The sequence below is a fragment of the Hemicordylus capensis genome, chromosome 2 (genome assembly GCF_027244095.1).
Source record: "Hemicordylus capensis ecotype Gifberg chromosome 2, rHemCap1.1.pri, whole genome shotgun sequence".
NCBI lineage: Eukaryota > Metazoa > Chordata > Lepidosauria > Squamata > Cordylidae > Hemicordylus > Hemicordylus capensis.
Window position 1 is genome coordinate 217,993,877 of NC_069658.1, and position 22,670 is coordinate 218,016,546.

A 22,670-nucleotide genomic window follows, 5' to 3' on the forward strand; every position below is an offset into this window, starting at 1 on the left:
CTGCATTTTCACCTACAGTATGCTGCCTGGGCAGCCACAGCCTCCCCGTGGATACTCCAGCCCTCCTGAGGACTAAAGATGGCACTGATCAGAAATTGCTTCTATACAAAATGCCTTCTGTCCAGCTCTCCAGAATTAACCTACCTCTCCAATCCTGTTTTCCCTCTTCCACGACTGGGGAATCTTTCCCTTCTCTTCTGGTCTAGCTGCATGCTTGTCCTGGCTTGCTGTCGCTTTCCTTTCTCCTCCGTTCCCCCCATCCCACCGCCTTTCTCTCCCTTGACTCTGGCTCATTAGTAATATATCAGTAATGAGCTCCCCCCCCCTCCGTTGGCTTCTTGGCTCATAGAATATGCATAACTTCCTTTCTCTTTGCCGGCCTGTGCTGTGGATGAAATGTTTGCATTTTTGTGGTTGGGAACAGAAAGATAGACTGACCATTGCCTAGGTGATAGGCCTTGCCAGCAGCCTCTGAGTGAGATGTGAATGTGTTTTCCACTACCAGTCAGAGAGAGAAAACTCTACACTATATTGCTAAGAACTCTATGCTATTTGGGGAAGCAAACCAATTGGTTGATCTGCTTGCGTGCTTAATTGCTTGGATGTAACCATAATTTTTAATAAAGCTTTTAAAACTAAAGATATGTGTGGCGTGTCTTCTCCTCCTTTCCTCTCTCCTGACTGTCCATGATCTCAGAACCTGAACCAGGAAGACCCTCTGTTGGCTAGTTGGAGGGGCACGGCAGCCTGCTTGAAACAATATTATTGACACTGCCCGGGAATTTCAAGTGTATGGAAAATTCATTCGAATGCAGACAAAGAGGCTTTCCCCATGACCACTGGAAAGTGGGCTAAGGGAGCTTAGCCCGCTTTCCATGGAGCGTGGGAACCACCAGGCTCATGGGCGAGCCTGGTGCTCCCAAGGTGGCTAGCCTGCCTAAAACACCCTCGCCTTAAACAAGGTTAACGAAGCAGGGGCTCTGTTAACGTCGTTTCCCTGCTCATGTGCTGCTGCCATGCGTGGCAACACATGAGTAGACCCCCGACCGGGAGGCTACAAGCAGCCTCCCGCTATTGGGGTTCCCTCAAGAATGGGACTTCTGGGGGCCAAACCCCACAAGCTCCGTGATGGAGCCGGTAGTCATGTGGGTAGCTGATCCGGCCGCCCAGGGATGCATGACTGCTAGTCTGCGGGGAGAACGGGCTAAGCCCACTCTCCCCACAGGACCCTCCCAGGCTGTACACATGGATCGTGTGCAGAGCCTCAAAATTACACTGTAGGGAAGATTTCAATTATCTCAATTATAACAGAGCATGTGTGTGTGTGAGAGAAGAACCAAGCCTATTAAGTGCATCTTGAGACAGACATTTAAGGTCCAAATACTGTATTTGCAAAGGTTTATTAAGGAAGTTACATACTTGGATAGAAAGCCTGGGTCCCTGAGCTTTCTATGTCTTCATAGCAGGAAAGCAGGACAAAGAAGGAGGAAAGGTAAAAATGCAGCAAGCAGGCACCAAGAGGAGGGGGAAACCTGACAGTATCAGTCTACCAATCAGAAGCCAGAGCAGAGGGAAAGAGACAACAAGAGTGGGCAAAGAGGAAGTCCCATGCTTAATATCTCTATTTCCAGTGCCCTGGTGGTCAATAGGATAGATGGTCTAAAGCAGGGATTCTCAAACTTGGGTCCTCAGGTGTTATTGGACTTCAACTCCCATAATCCCCAGCCTCAGTGGCCTTTGGTTGGGGATTATGGGAGTTGAAGTCCAATAACACCTGAGGACCCAAGTTTGAGAATCACTGGTCTAAAGAGTCGATGCTCCTGGAGCTGTATCTCCAAGAAATTCAACCTTAAGCAGACTTCGCCAAATATGGAAGCCATGCTGAACTGATGTAAGCGTCCTGGAGTTTCAGATCTGCAGAATGTCATTTCCCCCTGTGTGGGTAATGATGAAATAAGCAGAAGCAACTCAGCTGTCGAAGGCTTGTAGCGCTGAAGCTGGGAAGGTTCTGGAAGAAGGGACTGTGGTTGGCCCTTGGCTGATCATCATATAGGGAAGCTGACATGGGTTGCTACGCCGCATTGATTGTTGGATCCTTTTGCCAGCCTCATGTAGCCTCCCTCGCCCCAAGTTGTATCCCAGCTGTAAGAGAGGAAGAGAGGTGAGGTCTTGGGGTCTTCCCAATGAACTTGGAAGGGGGGCTGGACACACTAGGTGTTCAGCCTTTTCCCAGGACAGCCGGGGCTGTGCAGATATTGGGATAAGGGAGCCATGCAGACAGGAACTCCTTGGTTCACAGCGGGCTTCCGTTGGTTCCAGGAATACAATGGATTGCCCTGTGGGACATAGTGGATGGTACACGCACAAACAGTGTCCCTAAACTCCTTCAAGGCTGAGGTAATCAGAGAATTCAAATATGTGTATAAGGAGATACGGAGGGGTGTGTGTGTGGATAGATAGATAGATAGATAGATAGATAGATAGATAGATATCCTTTAATTACAATGGGGGGGGAGTACGCATCCAGCCAAGGGACACAGCCCAGTTAAAGGTAAAGTGTGCCGTCAACTCGATTTCGACTCCTGGCGCCCACAGAGCCCTGTGGTTGTCTTTGGTAGAATACAGGACAGTTAGGGAGTTAAAAACTCAATTTTAAAAATCACAGTCACATATAGACACATGATGATACTAAAATAGTCTTGATGAAGATTGGAAGAAGTTGAATGTACTGAAGGTTCATGGAGTTGAAAACGACAGCTAGAAAAAAACCCCATCCTTAGATGGATGTAGTTCAATAGTGTATAGACAGCGTTATATACATATACCTTTGGAAGAACAACAGAATACTGTGTGAGAATACTTGCCACTGAAGAAGACCTTGGTCTTGTGTCGAACCACATTTGGCAGTTTTAATAATATAACAAATAAAGTGGAGTATTGACTTTGGAAATATTACTCTTCAGATTAGATTGAATTTTTTCCATCTACATTTTGGGGTAAGAGACATCACATGAAGCCAAGATACTCAGTCTTGGCTCTGTGTTGTATCTGAGCTGGACCACTGAGGCAGTGGGGGCACATCTGTCTGTGGCCTGGCTTCCACTACCTTGTGCAGGGCACAGAGGAATTCCCACATGTTCCTGAGTAGGAGTCTCAGCCATGTCTAGTATAGTAGAAAGTGTGTCCAACAGTGACCTGGGAGACCAGAGTTCAAATCCTACCTCAGCAAGGAAGACAGACTCTGGGCCTGTCACCACCTTTGATCCTATCCTACCTTAGTTGTGAATGGGCAGGGCAATATATACTGCCCTGAACTCCTTAGAGGAAGTTGAAGTTCCTCTAATGCACAAAATGCACAACCATCCATGGGAGGAGAGCTGGTCTTGTGGTAGCAAGCATGAATGGTCTGCTTTGTTAAGCAGGGTCTGCAAGGGTTTGCATTTGAATGCGAGACTACATGTGTGAACACTGTAAGATATCCCCCTGAGGGGATGGGGCCTATTTGGGATGAGCACCAGCATGCTTGCATCATGCAGAAGGTTCCAGGTTTCTTCCCTGCCATCTTCAAGATAGGGTTGAGAGAGTCTTCTGCCTGAAACTTTGGAGAGGCTGCTGCCAGCTTGTGTAGATAATACTGAGCTAGATGAACCAATGCTCTGACTCAGTAAGGCAGCTTCCAAGTTCCTATGTCCCACCCTCTGTCATGATGTAACTTAAATGTATTTAAAAACACACACAAGATCTCCATATCCCAGACAAACCTGGCCAGTCACTGAGAACTTCAACTGGATCTCAGCTTGGTGTCCCCCTCCCTTGGATGTTTGTTTGGTGGGGATTTGGAATAAAGCTTTTCAGTGCTGGCATGTGGGCTGTGGAACTCCCTCCTACTTGAAATTTGGCAGTCCCTCTCATTGGCCTCCTTTCCCCACCTGATCAAGACTTTCCTGTTAACGCAGGCATTTGTCTGCTGAGGACACTTGGAGGCCAGATGTTTTAACTGGATGATCTGTTGAACTTCTCTCTTCATTTTCTATTACTTGTATTTTTAGCTAATGGTTTTTTATTCATCATATACTACTTAGGGTACTACTGTGGAAGTATGCTATAGACATAGATTAAAAATAAAATCCAATTGCCAATCATGGCAAAGTTAACCCTCTCCCAGCTGCCTCTCACCTGTTCTTCAGGATCCAATAATTAAATCGTTTCCCAAATATCTTGGAGGTACCATAGCCAACGGCCAGCATGGCATGATTCAGCTGTCCCAGCTTCTTGCTGCAGCCCTTGAAAATTCCTGGAGGGTTTTGTTGCAGGAAGAATCAAGGAGGGAACACAGAGAAGACCATGAGCCACTGTGGAAGCCGTGGTGAATAAATCGCATGCCGCCTGGGAACGTGAGGCACTTTCCTATGCAGCCAATGTTTCTTTGCAACATTGGCTGGTCTGGGGGGGGGGAGCCCAGCCCAGGGGTGGAGCCACCATTGGGTGAACGGGTTCAAAGAACCCAGGCCGCCACCCCTCAGGGGCCACGCTTCACAGCCCCAGACACCACCCCCGCATCTGACGTCAGGGCTGCATGGCCCCATTTTGGGGCTGCATGACGTCAGGGCTGCATGGCCCCATATGGGGCTGCATGGGCCCATTTGGGAGCGAAATCGGCTCAAGCGAAAAGGAGCGAAATTGGAATTTCCCAATCCAATTTAGGAGCAAAATTGGCTCGAGCGGATCATACGGAATCGGCTCGCAAAATCAGCTCGTTTTAAAGGCAGGGAGAGCCACTCCTGGCCATGCTGCCAATGATTTCTTTCCAAATCAGGACTGTGCGGCCCCCGTCTGGGAGTTAGATTAACTCACGCTGCATTGGTAGCGCGGCCAGAACGGCTCTCCCTGACATTAAAAGGCAAGGAGACTCTCTCCGGCCTGTGCTGCCAATGCAACACAGGCCAATCTTACTCCCATACAGGGCCGCATGGCCCTGTTTGGGAGCTAAACCACACCCCTGCATCTGATGTCAGATGCAGGGGCGTGGCTAAATGCTCCCTGCTGGGTGGGGACTGCAGTGGCAGCATAAGAGAGGTCACCGCTTGCCTCTCTCTGCCCCTGGCCCAGCCAGTCAGCGGTTCTGGAAGTTCCCTCTTCCAGGCAGTAGCCATGGGACCCAAATTTCCCATGGCTACTGCCCATGGCTTGCACGGAGGCAGGGAAAAGAGCTCCCAGTCAGCGATTCAACAAACCGCTAACTGGGAAAACTCTGATAGGGCTGACTGGCCTCGTGCCCAGTAATGGCCACGGCCCTTGCATCTGTCATCAGACGCAGGGGCGTGGCTTGGGGTGCTTGCTTGCTTCACACACACACAATTAAAAATAGAAAGGGATGGGGCCACCAGCAGGACCTTGTCCTATGGCTGCAGGCAAGCTCCCCATGACCCTGCTTACAATTGAAAGGTGGGGACATGTACACACATGGTTTGTGCTTGTCCTGTTGGATCATTTTGGTTTGAAATTCATAAGACTGTCCATCTGATTGCACAGTGATCCTTGGTTGTTAAAAATGTGCCTGTTTGGGGTTATATCCCCAAAGTGTGGAATTTATGTTTGTATGAAGAATTATGGGTTTTTTGAGCATGAGGAATTGCTGGAAGGTTTGTTATACAACATTGTTATACCACACTCCCGATTGCGGTTGTGGATTACTGATATCTGTTCTTTATCATCATTTGAACAGGGTTTGTTTTCCCTGATGAAATGGTAATGGAATATAATTGTTAGTGGTTTGGTATAATTGTAATGAATTGTATGAACTGAATTGTGAAGGAATCCCCCCATCCCCTGGAGGTTTTCAAACAGAGGCTGGGCAGCCATCTGTCAGGGATGCTGTAGTGGATTCCTGCACTGGGGCTGGACTAGAAGACCTCCAGGGTCCCTTCCCAGTCTGCTTCTGTGTTCACCATGTGTATTCATAACTGCTCAAAACATGTGTCCTGCACCTCCCCTAAAGGTTGCCTTATTTTTCATATTGCCCAGTGGTCACCTTCGCGGTTGCTAGAACAGCACGGCCTCTTCCCTCGCCAAAGGGCACCTTACCTGAAATATAAAACTGGAACAAGTCAGCATTCACAGCAATGGAAACGGGGCCAACTGTGGCAACAACTTGTTCCAAGGTACGCTCTCCTCCTTTAATAATATTTACAAAGGAAGTGCAGGTGGCTGCTCGATCCCAAGCTTTGAAACGACAGCGTCTCTCCTGCAGAGAAATGACAGCAGACATCTGTTCTGTGTAGGGATGTGCAAATTGATTCATGGCCAAATTGATTTGACTTGAATCTGGTTGATTTGAGTGATTCAACCTCAAATCAAATCACCCTTGGGGCACTGACTAAATTCAAGGTCGAATCAAATCACCTTGGGCTCGAATCGATTCACTGATTCGAGTCACTATTTTGTCCCTGCAAAGACAGCCCGAGCTTTTCGGCCACTCTGGTTGGTTCCTTTGTACTACCTCACGATTGTCTGGTGATCTCCCTTGCTTCTTGGTGTGGATTCTCAGTTTGAAATAACTCCTTCATAGGTATTCGCTATGGAGAAGTTATTTCACAACCGATAATCCATCACACATAAAAATCCCTAAAAATTCACCCCTTTGCCCGATTCATTTGGGGGTTGGGTGGTAGTTGGTACCCATGAGGCCATGGGTACCCATGAGGCCACTCATGGACCACTCAATCCACTTTGGTGCCCCCAGCGCTTAAAAATTAGGCTGAATATATTTAAATCCGAATCAAATCAACCCCAGATTTGAGGCAGCAGATTCGAGCTCAAATCAAATCAGGCTGAAACTTGAATAGAATCACAAAAATAAATTCCTGCACATCCCTAGTTCTGTGTCTCTAGAAAGGAGGAAACATTTCCTGTCCATATGGGCTACTCAGCTGAGAGGGACTGGGTGGCATTTCACTTCCTCTCTGCCAAGGTGAGGCAGAATGGAAGAGATGGCACATGACCTCTCCTGAAGGTGATCAGAAGAGGAAGACAGCCCGAGTCACTAGAAAAGGGGCCAGATCCACACACCCCTCCCAATGCTAAACCTTTATTTCCCACCTCCACATAGTCCAGAGCAGGGATTCATAACACTGGGTCACCAGAAGTTATTGGACTTCAACTCCCATAATCCCCAGCCCCAGTGGCCTTTGGTTGGGGATTATGGAAGTTGAAGTCCAACAACATCTGGGGACCCAACGTTGAGAATCCCTGGTCCAGAGGGAACCATAATAGGCCCCAGCTATTAGTGATTGGCTTATAAAAGTGTGGAATGTTACCCTAATGTTCAAACTAACTCATTCTAAAAGAGAACTAGAAAGGATACATTAAAAAATTCCAGGAAATGTGGATACTGTTGAAGAGCGTTACATAAATATTCGTAGTAGCGGCAACAGCAGCTTACATATAGGATACTGGATTAATAACTTTCAAGACGGGATTTTCCCATTCATGTGCCACACCTCCCCCCTTTTTAAGATGGATAAAGAACAGACTGCACTGAAGGATATGGCTCTGTGTAATGATTTGGTTGTAGTTTTTCATTGCTTGTTGTATTGTTGCTAATCCTAATCAAGGACATTTGTTGGCTATTTGGGCATTGTGCTTAACTGATTTTAAGATCTGGTTTTGTCTACATAAAAATTACGTTTAAAAAAGAGAGAAATAAATCTGCTGAAGTTCTGTTGAGGCCTGGGCATGCATGGTCGGATCACGGCAGTGCAGAACTTTCCCTGCCTTATACATACAGTAGTTACCTTTCCCTCATATGGGTAGGTGCACTCCGAGTTGATGCCTTTGTTATCGATCACGTACTGAAAGGCTGAATCCATTAGCCCTCCTTGGCATCCATGATTCCCCTGCTTCCAGGAGCAGTCAAGAAGATTCTGTTCACTCAGAGAGATGAGCTTTCCAGTCTTATTAAAATGCAATGCTTCCAGAGCACCGGTAGCACTGAATGCCCAACATGACCCACATCTGCCCTGTGGAAAAAAGAGAACCTGTTGGGGTTTTTTTCCATAGACATTGGCTGAATTCAGATGTAATAGGAAACCAGAGGTCCCTTCCCCTCTGGTTTCCTTAGCCACACATCCAAATTTGGGAAACCAGAGTAAAAGGTGAAAAGGGGCCTGCAGTTTCCCTACTTGAACTCCAATCTGAACTTTTGGTTCAGAGTGGGGTTGGGGCACCTTCAGCTCTGGTTTTGCAGTGCCATAGTTATATCTGAATGCTTGCACCACAATTTCAGCCCCACGGAATAGGAGTTGAAGGAGGAAGCTCCTCTGGCCCAATTGGCTGTGCAGGCTGTCCTGCTGTTGAGAGGGAAGCCCGCACAGCCAGCGCTCCCACCTCTCCGCAGACTCTCTGGCTGCAGAGAGGATGCTCTCCTAAACGTCCAAATGTGGATGGGAGAGTGGGCGGGAGGGGCACTGAACCATGGATCCATTGGACCCGTAGTTCTGTGTTACATCTGAAGGTGGCCATTGTCTCAGTTATTTGTATGGGACATGCTGGTTTGGAGGTGGAGTCACAGTGTTTCTTTGTCTGCTCTTCCCTTGTTGCCTTGAATTCAAACTGAGAGGTTCTCCCTCTCTCTGCATAAGAGACTCTTTGTTTTCTTAGCCTATGTTTAGTTAGTAGTAAATATCAAGCTCTTGTTTCTCAGTTAAAGTTGGCTTCTTTTTCAATTACTTATCGAGAAGAAGTAATTACTCTTCAACAGAAACAGCACGATTCAGCGTTCAGGTCCACACACAACCTCCGTCATTGACACGTTTCAGTGAGTTACTTTCTTCCAGTCCTGGGCCCTCTGCAGCTGAGCACAGGAAAGAGTTCCTGAAGGATTGAGCTCACCTCGGGAAGAGAGTTTCAGCAAGAGGGAAGACCAGCAGAGGGAAAATACAAAGAACAAAGGGGTTTAGAGAACATCAGTCAATCGATCAAGCAATCAAAGCAGACCCTGAAGGTGCTAAAAGATTGTGCTGACCTGAAATTTCAAGAGGATTAAGAATCGGTCAGAATCTGATATTTTGAAATCCAGATGTTGATTTCAACATCTGACATTCACTAGATGGTGTGTTTCCCAACCGCTTAAATGGATATTTCTAATTGGCTGAATGAAGGAAAAGTGAGAATAAAATTTTACTTCATGTAAATTTACTGTATGTCATCTGTCAAGAATGACAGGGCCTGTTGTTCTATGTGCTTTACAATTTTATCCTTGAGGATGCTTTCCATCAATTTGCCTGGAATGGACATTAAGCTAACCAGCCTGTAGTTTCCTGGATCACCCCTAGATCCCTTTTTGAAAATCAGTTTTACATTTGCTACTTTCCAGTACTCCAGTACAGAGCCTGATTGCAGAGATAAGTTATATATTTTAGCAAGGAGGTTGGCAATTTCACATTTGAGTTCTTGGAGGACTCTTGGATGGATGCCATCTGGCCCTGGCAATTTGCTAGTTGTCAGACAGTTTAGAACATCAACTGTTGTCACTTCTATCTGACTCTGTTCTTTAGCCTCCATCACCAAAAAGCCTGATTCAGGAACAGGTATATGCTCAGTATCCTCTGCCGTGAAGACGGATGCAAACAACTCATTTAGCTTCTCTGAAACCTCCATGTCCTCCTTAATAATCCCTTTCACTCCTTCATTGTCTAATGGTTCAACTGCCTCCCTGGCAAGTTTCCTGCTTCTGATGTATTTAAAGAAGTTTCCGTTATTCCCCTTGATGCTTTTAGCTAAATGTTCCTCAAACGCTCTTTTTGCCTCCATTATTGTCACCTTGCATTTCTTTTGCCAGAGTTTGTGTTCCTTTCTGTTCTCCTCATTTGGGCAGGCCTTCCAATTTCTGAAGGAAGTCTTCTTCCCTATTATAGCTTCCTTGACTTTACCTGTTAGCCAAGCAGGCATCCTCCTGGACTTAGTGGTACCTTTCCTCCTTTTGAGTATACAATCTATCTGGGCTTCTAGTATTGTGGTTTTGAGTAAACTCCATGCATTCTGAAGTGACTTTCCTGATTTTCCCTTTCAGCTTTCTTTTCACCATACTCCTCATTTTGGAGAAGTTTCCTTTTCTGAAATTCAAAGTGTCTGTGTTAGACTTCCTTGGTGATTCTCTCCCCACATTTATGCTGAATTTGATTGCACTGTGGTCACTGTTCCCTAAAGGGTCCATGACACTGACATCACGCACCAGGTCCTGGGTTAATTTCTACTGCCTGACAGTCATCAGATGGTGACTGCTACTGAAAAATCATTGGATGCTACATACTCATGTGGAACATGAAATATTGAAATCTGCAGGCGATTGGGAGAAGTGGTGGACTCCTGCTCAAAAGCGCTCCGGGTTTACTCCAAAGCTTCAGTTCAGACTGCTTTGGGAGGCCAGTCCATTTGAATCAGAGGCCAAGGAGCTTTCTCTTTTGTCACCATGAATGCTGATGAGGAGCTAGAAATCACTGCATCACAATTAATGATTTTGAAAATACAAGGTCCAGGTTATAACCTATAACGTCCTGGACAGATTAGGACCTGGGTCCTAATAGAATGTCTGTCTTGCCAGCCAAGCTTTTAAATCTAATTCTGCTTTTAAATTATTGTAAGGTTTTTATTTTTGTGTTCTGACTTTTTGTGTTGTTGTGAGCCACCCAGAGATGGAAGTTTGGGGCAGCATACAAATTTGAAAGATAGATAGATAGATAGATAGATAGATAGATAGATCCATCTTAACGTTGGCTTCAGTCATGAAATTCAGTCTTTAAAAACAGCAGAGATTCCTATCACCATATGAATTCCTAGTGTTCCCCATATGATTCTCCACTCACCTGGTTTTTTACTGGGGTCACATATCCATGTTCACGCCAGTCCAAACTCTTAGGAGTCTCCAGCGTGGTGGATTCATGGAAGACGGGCACTTTCCCATTGGGTACGCTGGCCAGGTCAGGATGGAAGCCATTCATCTGCTGAGTAAACTCTTCCTGAGTCTGGGCAGGAAGGCAAAATGAACACCAAAGATTATCTTTCCCATTGGAGTGCTGTATTGTAGCAGCTAAAAGACTGAGCTTTGATGAAAGCGGTCCCTCTGAAAGCAGCCCAGACCCTTCAGCTGGTCCAGAAAGCTGCTGCAACATTATTCATGGGAGCACAATAGTACAGGAGTGTTATAGCTATGCGGTGCTGGCCCCACTGGTTACCACTTAACTTCTGGGCCAAATTCAAAGTGCTTGTTATAACATTTAACAATGTTATATACAAGATTATATCTGCCTTAGCAGATGTCTCCCATCACTGCAGAAGCCAGTGATTAAAAAATCAAGGAAGGCCCCTTTAAACAACAGAGCCTTCCAGAGGGAGGGGCAGGGGTGTAACTATAATAGGGCAAGGGGAGACAGTTGTCTGGGGGCCCACTGCCTTGGGGGGGCCCCCAGAGGCAAGTCACATGACTGACTCCCCCAGCCACGCACCCGCCTGGGCTTCCTTCAGTTGTATTCATCCTCTGAAATGGATGTGAGTGTGAAGACCTGGAGCTACCAGAACAGCATGTCTTTCTCTAGTACCATTAAATGACTTGCATCGTCCACAATTTACAAAACCTTATGCTTTTTAGCCTCATTTAAGATTTCTTTACTTCATGAGCTGAGCTTCAGGAGGGGGGGGAAGCACTTTAAAATCTTGTCTCTGGGCCCACTCCAACCTTGCTACGCCCCTGGGGAGGGGGAAGAGACAATTCTGCTTGAGCAACAGCCAGAAAAACCAGGGGTCTTTTCCAAGCAGCTCCTGGAGCAACATCTTTTTCATGTTGCTGGACCCAGCTCCGATGGGTTCCTGCTTGGAGCTAGCCAAAGTCCTGACCCCTTTCCCTTCAGAGCTGTATGGGGCTGGTGTCCCGCCTGGATCATTGCCTTGGCAGAGACCCCAGTTTGGCCCAAAACTGAAAGAAAGTGACTGTAACAAGGGAAACAAAGACTCATATAAGAAGACTCCTGGCTGGGTTAAAGGTGATTGGTTAGCACAAAATTGTCCAACTTTTTTGCATTATGGACCAGATTGCCATTTTGGTGGGAAAACCTGACTCCCTTGGGGTTCCAAGTTCCTTTCTTCAGAAAGGGCTGAAAGATACTCCTGTCTGAAACCTTGGAGAAGCTGCTTTCAGACAGTGTAGGCAATACTGAGCTAGATGAACCAAGGGTCTGACTTGGTAGAAGGCAGCTTCCTACGTTCCTCCTTGGCTTGCTTTCTTCCCTGACTTGGGTCAGGGGCAGCACTGAGTTACAGGGGCAGAGAACTGAATGCAAGCTGGTAGGATAAGATGGACCAGATAAAAATCTTTGGTGGGCTGTATGTTGAACAACCATGGGTTAGCAGCCAGGTCCATGAGATGAACCAGAATCATGTAGCTGGGTCAACTGCAGTGTTGTCAGCTTAGGACCTGGGTGTTAAGAGAGCATCTTCTTTGCCATGAACCCACTGAGATCATCTGGAGAGGTTTGTCTGAAGTCTGGTGGCTATGTAGGGATGGTCCTTCTCTGTGGCTGCTTCAGGACTGGAATGTGATCCCTGCAGAAATAAGAGCCTCCCTATCTCTGACAACTTTTAAGAAGTCTTTGAAGATGCATTTTTTTCACCCAGGCTTTTTAACTGGACTGTGGTTTTACATTCCTGTAAGGTGTTCATTCTTAATCTGTTTTATGTTGTTACAAACTGCCCAGAGATGGTCTACAAATTTGAAAAATGAAAAATAAATAAATAAAATAAAATAAAATAAATGTACTCTACATAGGGCTGGTTTGGATGTAACTTCAAAATGTGGCAGCCAGATTGGTCCCTGGCATTTCTTGGTGAGACCATATTGTGCCTGTTTTAAAACAGTTGAACTGGCTGCTGATATGTTTCTGGGCAAACATCAAAGTGCTGGTAATCTATATTATTAATTCTCTTAGCCGTCCGTCCGTGGGGATGCATGTCATCACGGCGGAACTCTCAAAACTCCCACCGCAAAGGCGTGACTGTGGCCCCCTGGAAAATGGCAGAGAGACAGCGAGAGAGACAGGCGACCGGGGGTCAAGAGGAGGTGTGGCGCCAGCGCTGGCAGGGGTAAGTGTGGAATGGACAGCGGGGCAAAGCCCCAGTACCCATTGCAGCCTGGGGCAGGAGAGAAACAGGCAGTAGGGCACAGTCCCGGTGCCTGTTGGAGGCTGGGGTGGGAGGGAAATGGGCGGCAGGACTTCTCTGTCCTGCAGGACGGGGAGGGAGGGAAAGAGAGAGTGGGGCAGGAGGGGAGGGGGGGAACAGCCGGCCCCAAAGAGCACACAGATGCTCTGTGTGGGGTCAGCTAGTTACCTTTAAAGCCCTAAATGGCTTAGGGCTGTTTTACCTGGGAGAGTGCCTTCTTCAGCATCATCCCACCCGCCCCCACCACCCCCCGGACATTAAGATCATCTCCAGCCACTGCCCGTTTACCTGGCAGCAACTTGGGTCCCTGACCTCCTCTGTAGTCTCTCTCTCTCTCTCTCTCTCTCTCTCTCTGGCTTCTGCATGGTAATTGTTTTAATTTCAGTTATTTTAATGGGTTATTTATTTATTTATTTTTATTCCTGTGAGCCATCTGGGTTAGATGGCATTAAAAAATTAATGAAAGGACGAAGACTCCACTTACCAAATCACCAAACTGGTTCATGCCCATCCGGTAGGTGTGTTTCCCCAGAGAAGCTTCCTGGTTATGATATTCAATCATCACCAGATTCTTCTCCCAGATGCCTCTACGGAATGCCTCCTCCTCCCCCTGCAAGGAAGTGAAGTTACTTGCTTAACTCTCATCCTGAGACATGGGGAAAGTTCTGACCCCAGGTATGTAATAACATTGTTACCTGCACTTGGTACACAGCATATCCCCCAAGGTATGGCCACTCGCCAGTGATTCTATTGCTATTTATTAAAAAATATGACACAGTGGAGTAGTTTCTGTCCAGCTCCATGTTAAGCCTATTGAAGGGGACACCACCCCCAACTGAGATGCTGAAGTTTGGATCCTCATTCCTGCTGTGTTTGAAATGTTCATTTTTCTGAGCTAGGAACTCACGTTCTTAGTGAGTTGTGTGGTTACCCAGGGTGTTGTGGGGTGGAGGTCACCATTGCACTGCCCTGAAGGGAAGTATAAAGTGAGCTTGTTGTAGGTTTCATGGTCTGGAAAGGTTGGGAGGGGCATCTAATGGGACTACATGTGAGTAAGAAAACTTACTCATGAGTGAAATTTCATGTCTCAGGATGATAATTAAGAATGGATGCGTCTGGGATCACCTCTCTCTGCCTGGGAAGGTATGTGCCTGTGTAAAACAAGATAGGGGCTACCCGTAGGGGCAGGGGCGTAACTATAATAGGGCAAGGAGAGACAGTTGTCTGGGGGCCCACTGCCTTGGGGGGCCCCCCAGAGGCAAGTCACATGACTGACTCCCCCAGCCGCGCAGCCACCCGAGCTTCCTTCAGTTGTAATTCATCCTTCGAAATTAAAAAATAATTTAGGATGATGTTCTATTGTGGCACATAGGTGTATGTATGTATGTATGTATGTATATTTACAATGCTTTTTGTTACTACTATTCAGCCTCATTTAAGATTTCTTTACTTCATGAGCTGAGCTTCAGTGAGGGGCGGTCCATTTTAAGATCTTGTCTCTGGGCCCACTCCAACCTTGCTACGCCCCTGCGTAGGGGGTTCACCCTGGCCACCACCACCAGCTTTCTACACCCCTGCTCAGCTCCTCCAACCATTCCTTATAGCAGAGATTGTCAACATTGGGTCCCCAGATGTTTTTGGATTTCAACTCCCATAATCCCCAACCAAAGGCCGCTGGGACTGGGGATTATGGGAGTTGAAATCCAAAAACATCTGGGGACCCAACGTTGAGAATCCCTGCCTTATAGGACTTGGTTTCCAGAGCTCTTATGAGCTTTGTTACCCTCCTCTGAACCCCTTCCAATTTATGAGCATCCCCTTAAAATGTGGGGCCCAGGATTAGTCACTGGATTCCAAGTGAGGTCTCATCAGCACAGAACAGTGTGGAACTCTGTTGACCACTGCTGGAAACAGGATGCAGGACTGGACTGAAAATGCTGTTATCCAGCAAGAAAATGCCTCTGTGCATTTTAGTTAGTAATCTGCACCAAAGGGAGGCAGTTGGTGCAGACACACTTTGCCCTTCCATCCATTAAAAAAACAACACCCTTTGTTCTCGAACAGGGATTCTCAACGTTGGGTCTCCAGATGTTATGGGACTTCAACCCCCACAATCCCCTGTTATGGGACTTCAACTCCCACAATCCCCAGCCCCAATGGCCTTTAGTTGGGGATTATGGGAGTTGATGTCCAATAACATCTGGGGACCCAACGTTGAGAATCCCTGCTCTAGAATGACCCTCTGCACATGCTCAGAAACCACCCCCTCCATAATGGCACTCTGCACATGCTCAGATACTCAAGGCACCAAAGTATTTGACAAACCAAAGAAGTGGGAATCTCAGTTACATTTGCAGCAAGCTCACCTCAGAGTAGACTTTAGCATGGGTGGATTTCCAGTCATTCCAGGCCCCCTCCAGGGCCGGATTCAGAGCAGTGGAGAAACTCCTCAGGAGGACCAGCCAGATCATGGCTGCCACTGAGATGGATAGCTTATCTTTGTCTAGATGGGCAAAACATATATTTTTTACCTGTCATGGATCTAAATGTTGTGTTTTGCCCACCACCCCAGCCTTATTTCCCATATTAGATGTATTTCGTACGTAGGGAAAGGACCTCCGTTGTGTGCTAGCTACGCCAGTGTGGCCCGTGAGGCAACTTTTTTCAGCAAAAGACAAAACTACTAAAATGGACTGGTTGCACTGTAGGCCTTTGTGGCTACTGCCAGCGGCTTCCCCGTCCCCTATGACAGTGAAGCATGCAAGTCCCAAGCCACGCCCCCACATCTGACATCAGAGGCAGGGGGCGTGGCCAGTACAGGGAGGCAGGAAAAGGCACTGGGGGGCGTGGCCAGTACCGGGAGGCAGGGGCAGGGGAAACTACTACATGGACTACTCCATGGCAGTACTACTACATGGAGCTAGCAGGAGGTACCAGGGCGTGGCCAGACCCAGGAGGCAGGGAAGGAAACCACTACATGGGCTGGTTGCACAGGAGGTCATCATGGCTACTGCCCTAATATAGATCCTTTCTATATGTATCATGTACATCTAATTGTTTTACAACCCCCTTTGCACTTGTTCCCATCATGGTATCCGGAGGCAAGGGGTTTCACAGGTAGATTTTGCATTTGCTGCGGGGGAAATAAGTCCTTTGCTTTATCCTGCTGTATAATAGGTGGACCTCAGTTTGGGAATATGAGGAGAATCAATTCTACTTAGAATCATAGAAAACAATGCAATGTTGGAGTTGGAAGGGAACCTCGGAGGCCTCCTAGACCAAGACCAGGGGCGTAGGCAGCACTTTAGCAGCTGGAGGACACAATCTTGCCAGCAGCGACCACGCCCCCTGTGACTGTTAAGTGTGTGCATCCCAAGCCACGCCCCCTGCATCTGCCATCAGGGGGCGTGGCCAGTACCGGGAGGAAAGGAAAGGTGTCCCTTGTCAAGGATTCAACAAACCGCCAACTGGCCAAGCCCCCTACATCTGATGTCAGATGCAGGGGGAGTGGCTACTGCCCGGGAGAAGGTCCAAACGGGTCCCACCCAGAGGCGCTCTTACCCCTAGACTTCCAGGCCAAAGTCCATGGCCTCCACAGCCCCTGGGGCCCCACAAATCCTCTTTAGCCTGTCCTGGGTGGAATGGTCGCCTGGCCGAGCATGATGATGCATAATTTGCAGGGGAGTGGGGGCCTCCAAAGGCCTTTAGGTCCAGGCTCCAAAATTACCTAGGTGCACCTCGGTTCCCACCCTCCTGAGTCAGCATTTCACTGAAATGCTGGCTGGCTGTGCTTTTTTTCCTCCAGCCCAGATGCAGGCCATCTTGGAGGCGACTGAGACCTTGTGTCCAGACACTGCCCTCATGAGCCAAGTCACCTCCCTTACAAGGCTTCTGAAGAGGCAGGTAGATGGCTTCCTGGGGTGCAGGGGGAGGCTGATTTCCACCTGGTTTCAGCAGGCAGCTTGCTCCAGAGGTCAGGCATTGGTAAAGCATCTGAGAGAGGTGATCGTGCCACATTCTGGAGCCATTATTTTCTGAGTCTCTGCACGTACTGGCCTGCCTATGCAACCCATAAATCAAGGGGAGCATTTGCAGCGGCAAACACCACAGGCCCCAGAGATATGGAGGTGCTGGTTGGGAAGGAGAGGGAAGCTGAGGAGAAGATACAGGGGCACAGGCAGGAGGAGGAAGCAGGGGCGGTGGAGAGACACAGGTAGGTAGAGGGTGCATGCTTCAGTTGTGCCAAGACACGTACAGAGCATGCACAGAAAGAGGCAACGGACACAGGAAAAACAAGGAGGAAGAACTAAAAATTGAGCCAAAAATAAAATAGTAGACAGGTGCAGAAAAGTATGTGCTTATTTCAAAACCCCAGTGCTAATGCCAAAGCAAACAATGTGAGCCAAAAAAACCCAGTATGAAAATAGAAAGCCAGCAGGAGAGGGGGCACTTCCCAGTGTATTGCACAGAGTGTTGCATGTATGACTATTTGCTCCATGGGCAGAAGTCATGGGTGTGTGCTTGGGGCAAGGAGCTCCTGGCTCTCGGAACAAATTCGTTCCCTTTGAGACCAAGGTGGCGGATCTGGAGAATCTCAGAGAGACAGAGAGGCATGTGGAGGAGACCTTCAGGGACGTGGTAGAGGCAACCCACTCCAGGGCTAGTAGCTCTTCTGCTGTCAGGGAAAATGAAGATCTGGGGAAGGAGGACATCAGTCTGAGGAAGAGGGAAATGCTCCTTTAGAAGGGACCCCTTCCATGGATGATGAGCCCATATCCTCTCGCACAGGGGATACTCCTCCTTGTAGTGGGTGATATGATCATTAGAGGGATAGAGAGATGGGTTTGTGACCCGCGTATTAACCGCACGGTGACTTGCCTGCCTGCTGCGAAGATTGCGGACATCACGCAGCGTCTAGATAGGCGTCTAGATAGGCTCTTAGGCAGTGCTGTGGAGGAGACAGCTGTTGTGGTGCACGTTGGCACTAATGATGTGGGGAAATGTAGTCGGGAGGTCCTGGAAGCCAGATTTAGGTTGATAGGTAGCGTATTGAAGTCCAGAATCCCCAAGGTAGCATTCTCAGAAATGCTACCTGTTCCACGCACAGGTACAGTGAGACAGGCAGAGCTGAGGATGTGTGGATGAACCATAGCTGCCAGGATGAGGGGTTTAGATTTGTTAGGCACTGGGTTACATTGTGGGACAATGAAGGTCTGTACAAAAGGGACGGGTTGCACTTTTGTACAGGTGGAACCAGACTGCTGGCGCTTAAAATCAAAAAGGTGTCAGAGCAGAGCAGAACCACATAAAGAGCAGACAGGAGCCCGTGCCAGCTGGTCAAAGAATCCAAAGAAAGATAGCATACACCAGGGAAGCGATTCAGCATCTAGATCTAGAAGTAGGGGTAAGCAGCAAGATGGCCAAATCTGCAGATGATACCTCTTTCGGGTAGTGAAATCCATATGATGGAAACTCTTTCGGGTAGTGAAATCCATAACGGATTGTGAGAAGCTCCAAAAGGATCTCTCCAAACTGGGTGAGTGGATGACAAAATGGCAAATGCGGTTCAATGTTGGCAAGTGTAAAGTGATGCACATTCGGACGAAAAACCCCAACTTCAAGTATATGGGACAAACGCCCCCCCCCCGACTTCACATATATGCTGATGGGATCTGAGCTGTCATTGACTGACCAGGACCTTGGGGTTGTGGTGGACAATTCTTTGAAAGTGTCAGCTCAGTGAGCAGCAGCTGTGAAAAAGGCTAATTCTACGCTTGGAGTCATTAGGAAGTGGATTCAAAATAAATATTATAATGCCCTTATACAAATCTATGGTGTGGCCTCATTTGGAGTACTGTGTACAGTTTTTGTCACTGTACCTTAAGGAGGACATTGTAGAACTGGAGAAGGTGCAGAAGAGGGCAACCAAGATTATCAGGAGCCTGGAATACCTTCCTTATGATGCAAGGCTACAGCATCTGGGGCTTTTTAGTTTGGAAAAGAGGATAATAGCGGTTTATAGAAGTTATGCAGTGGGGAAGAAACTTACCTAGGGAGCAAGAGGTTGCTGGTTTGAATCCCCACTGGTATGTTTCTATATCGGGCAGCAGCGATATAAGAAGATGCTGACAGGCATCATCTCATACTGCGCGGGAGATGACAATGGTCAACCCCTCCTGTATTCTACCAAAGACAACCACAGGGCTCTGTGGGCGCCAGGAGTCGACACCGACTCGATGGCACAACTTTACTTTAGAGAACGTGGACAGAGTGAATTTTCTCTCTCACAAACACAATACTAGAATCAGGGGTCATTCCATGAAACAGATGGCGAGGAAATTTAGGACCAATAAAAGGAAGTCCTTTTTCAGACAGCGCAGAATTAATCTATGAAATATTCTGCCATGGGGTGTGGTGATGACCACTAGTTTGGATGGCTTTAAAAGGGGCTTAGACAAATTTATGGATGACAGATCTATTAAAGGCTTCTTGTCTGGAGACCTATAGGCCACCTCCAGCCTCAGAGGCATGATGCCGCTAAATACCAGTTGCAGGGGAGTAACAATAGGAGAGAGAGCATGCCCTCATCCCTTGCCTGTGACCTTCGCAGAGGCATCTGGTGGGCCACTGTATGAAACACGATGCTGGACTAGATAGTCCTTGGGCCTGATCCAGCAGGCAGGGCTGTTCTTATGTTCAGAGTTCCAAGTCTGCCCAGCAATGCTTCTCCCTATCACCCCCTCGCTTGCCATTGGTTGCCAGCTGCATGAGCCGCTTCAGTCCTTCCCACCAAGTTATCTGCCAGCCTTGTAATGCTGGAAAGGCAGTTCCTTCAATGACCCCGACTGCTGTTTCTGCAACCCTAACTATTGGGCCTTCTTGGCAACTTCTTTGGTCAATTAACCCTACCGTGAAGCTAATCTTACCCATGATGTCTCACTGCCTTTCACAACAGTCCTTGCTTGCGGGAGAGCTGGATATTCTTCTTCACTTGAGCAGCTTATGCATCAGCCAAGTTGGGTGTTCTTCTCCTTAGGACATTCATGGCTCCCTTTTATATAGTTCAGACTTGTCAGAGAGACCGCATCCGTCTTCTTCTGCCCTCCCCCCGATTCCCAATACAAGTGCTCAGGAGTTGTGCCAAGGCATTTCCGATACCTCAATCACATATTTTCCTGCCTGCTGCATGTCCTTCTGATATCTGTCCAACCCAAACTTAAAGCATTCCTTATCTCCCCTTAACATATCTGGCCTCACAGAACAGCTTATATCTAGCATTGTGATCTCTACTGTGTCACAAGCTTGCTCCAACATACAGTATCTGATTTGAAGCATAGAATTCTACTGGACCAGTAGCCATTTGAGATGGGACCATAGCACAGTGGTAGAGGATCTGCTTTGCATGAAGAAGGTTCCAGGCTTACTCCCTGGCAGCATCTCCAGATAGGGCTGGGAAAGGCTCCTGCCTGAAACCTCAAGAACATAAGAACAGCCCTGCTGGATCAGGCCCAAGGCCCATCTAATCCAGCATCCTGTTTCGTACGGTGGCCCACCAGATGCCGCTGGAAGTGACAGGCAGGAGTTGAGGGCATGCCCTCTCTCCTGCTGTTACTTCCTGCAACTGGGACTCAGAGGCATCCTGCCTTTGAGGCTGGAAGTGGCCCACAGCCCTCCGAATAGTAGCCATTGATAGACATCTCCTCCATGAAGTTATCCAAGGCCCATCTAGTCCAGCGTCCTGTTTCGCACAGCGGCCTAAAGCCACCCAGGTTGTTGGCTGTCACCACATCTTGTGGCACAGAATTCCACAAGTGGATTATGCATTGTATGAAAAAGTACTTCCGTTTGTTGGTCCTAGATTTCCTGGCAATCAGTTTCATGGGATGCCTATGGTTCTAGTGTTATGTGAGAGGGAGATGAATTTCTCTCTATCCACATTCTCAACACCATGCATGATTTTATAGACCTCTACCATGTCTCCCCGCAGTTGTCTTTTTTCTAAACTAAAAAGCCCCAGGTGTTGTAGCCTTGCCTCATAAGGAAGGTGGTCTAGTCCCCTGATCATCTGGGTTGCCCTCTTCTGCACCTTTTCCAGTTCAACAATGCCCTTTTTTAGATGTGGTGACCAGAATTGTACAGAGAAGCCACTCCCAGTCAGTGTGCAATACTGATCTAGATGTACAAAGGGTTTGACTCACCATAAGGTTCGACCAGTCAAACCAACCGCCGGTTCAGTCCGATTGGTCGAACCGGGTTGAACCGGGTCAACTTGGTTCGAGGGCTATGCTTGTATAGGGGGATCCGGTGAATCCCCTTCACTTTAAAAGGCTTCTAAGGAGCCTTTCTGGTCCAGCGCCAGCTGTACTGCCTCTCCGAGGAGGCCTCGGGCACTCCCCAGCAACCCACCCATGCGGTTCAGCTCCGACATTAACTGGCCTCCACGCACGATTCATCAATCAATACTTGAGTCATCAGATTAATCAAATCAATACCTGATTGTTGTTTCCCAAACCCACTGTCAAGTGTTGGTCTTTTAAAAAAGAACCGCCCAGTATTCCCTTACTATTTCCCCTTTTTGTTTGGTTTTTTCACCTTTATTTCAACTAAACAAACAAAAAATGATCCATATGAATAATTATATGAATCAGAATTTTAAAAGAAATAGGGGGAAATATTGACAAAAAGGAAACAAAAACCCTATCCCCGTAAACCCTTACGTATTTACATAGTATTTAAGTAATGCTAATTTTAATAATGGGGGGGGAGAGGAAAAGACACCTTTTAAGGATTTTTCTCATTAAACTGCAAACAGTTCGTTAAAATTAGACCAAATCGCTAAAAAGATCTCTTCTTTGCCATTCTGTTGGGGATTTAAATACCAACAGGGAACATGCATTCCTTATCCCAAATTTGAAGGTCAGGAGTGGATCGGTTTTCCCAGTGCTGTATAATCAAACCTTTCGCAACTCCCTTGTTCAAAGGATCCATAATTCTTGATGCAAGGATATATTCCATATTTATCCATAGCCCAAAAGCACATGGATGTCTTTAACAAAGATCTCTGCAAAGTCTTATTAACTGTCTTAGGAATTCAAGACCATAATGAAACAATAATAGGACCATATACAATGCAACACAACACAACACATATTTATATATTGCTTTTCAACAAAGGTTCCCTAAGTGGGACAGATAGATAGATAGATAGATAGATAGGTGTAACTATTCCCATTTCCACTTGACACTTCCAGCAAACGGAAGACTAACCAATCCTTATCAGACATTCTTTGGGGTGTCCAATAGTTTGGATACAGAATAAAATTTTCTCTTGGATCAAGCTCATTCTTAAATCAAATGAAGACTGTTTCACTGCCTTCAAATCCATTTGCAATTGATTTAAAGGATCAAAGACCTGTCTTTTTAGCCTGGCTTTTAATTATATCTAGTTTTAATTTTAATTT

At 47.2% G+C, this 22,670-nt stretch overlaps 1 protein-coding gene across 1 annotated transcript; it reads right to left on the bottom strand.

Moving 5' to 3' along the window:
- Positions 1 to 1,706: 1,706 nt before the first annotated feature.
- On the bottom strand, positions 1,707 to 20,231 carry LOC128345543 (procathepsin L-like). Its single transcript, XM_053297631.1, has 8 exons — positions 20,136 to 20,231; positions 15,576 to 15,712; positions 13,694 to 13,819; positions 10,863 to 11,021; positions 7,794 to 8,018; positions 6,085 to 6,244; positions 4,177 to 4,294; positions 1,707 to 2,142 (listed from the first exon to the last, which is right to left on the bottom strand). Exons 1-8 carry the CDS (start codon positions 20,137 to 20,139, stop codon positions 2,046 to 2,048), a joined length of 1,026 nt encoding a protein of 341 aa, XP_053153606.1. The 5' UTR covers positions 20,140 to 20,231; the 3' UTR covers positions 1,707 to 2,045.
- Positions 20,232 to 22,670: the final 2,439 nt, after the last annotated feature.

Bases quoted from the DNA above. Each gene is read 5' to 3' on its own strand.
- LOC128345543 (XM_053297631.1), bottom strand. The intron at 11,022-13,693 runs GTAAGTGGAGTC...CTTCCTGCCCAG, and splicing joins TGAACCAGTTTGGTGATTTG to ACTCAGGAAGAGTTTACTCA. The intron at 6,245-7,793 runs GTAACTACTGTA...ATTTCTCTGCAG, and splicing joins CCTACCCATATGAGGGAAAG to GAGAGACGCTGTCGTTTCAA.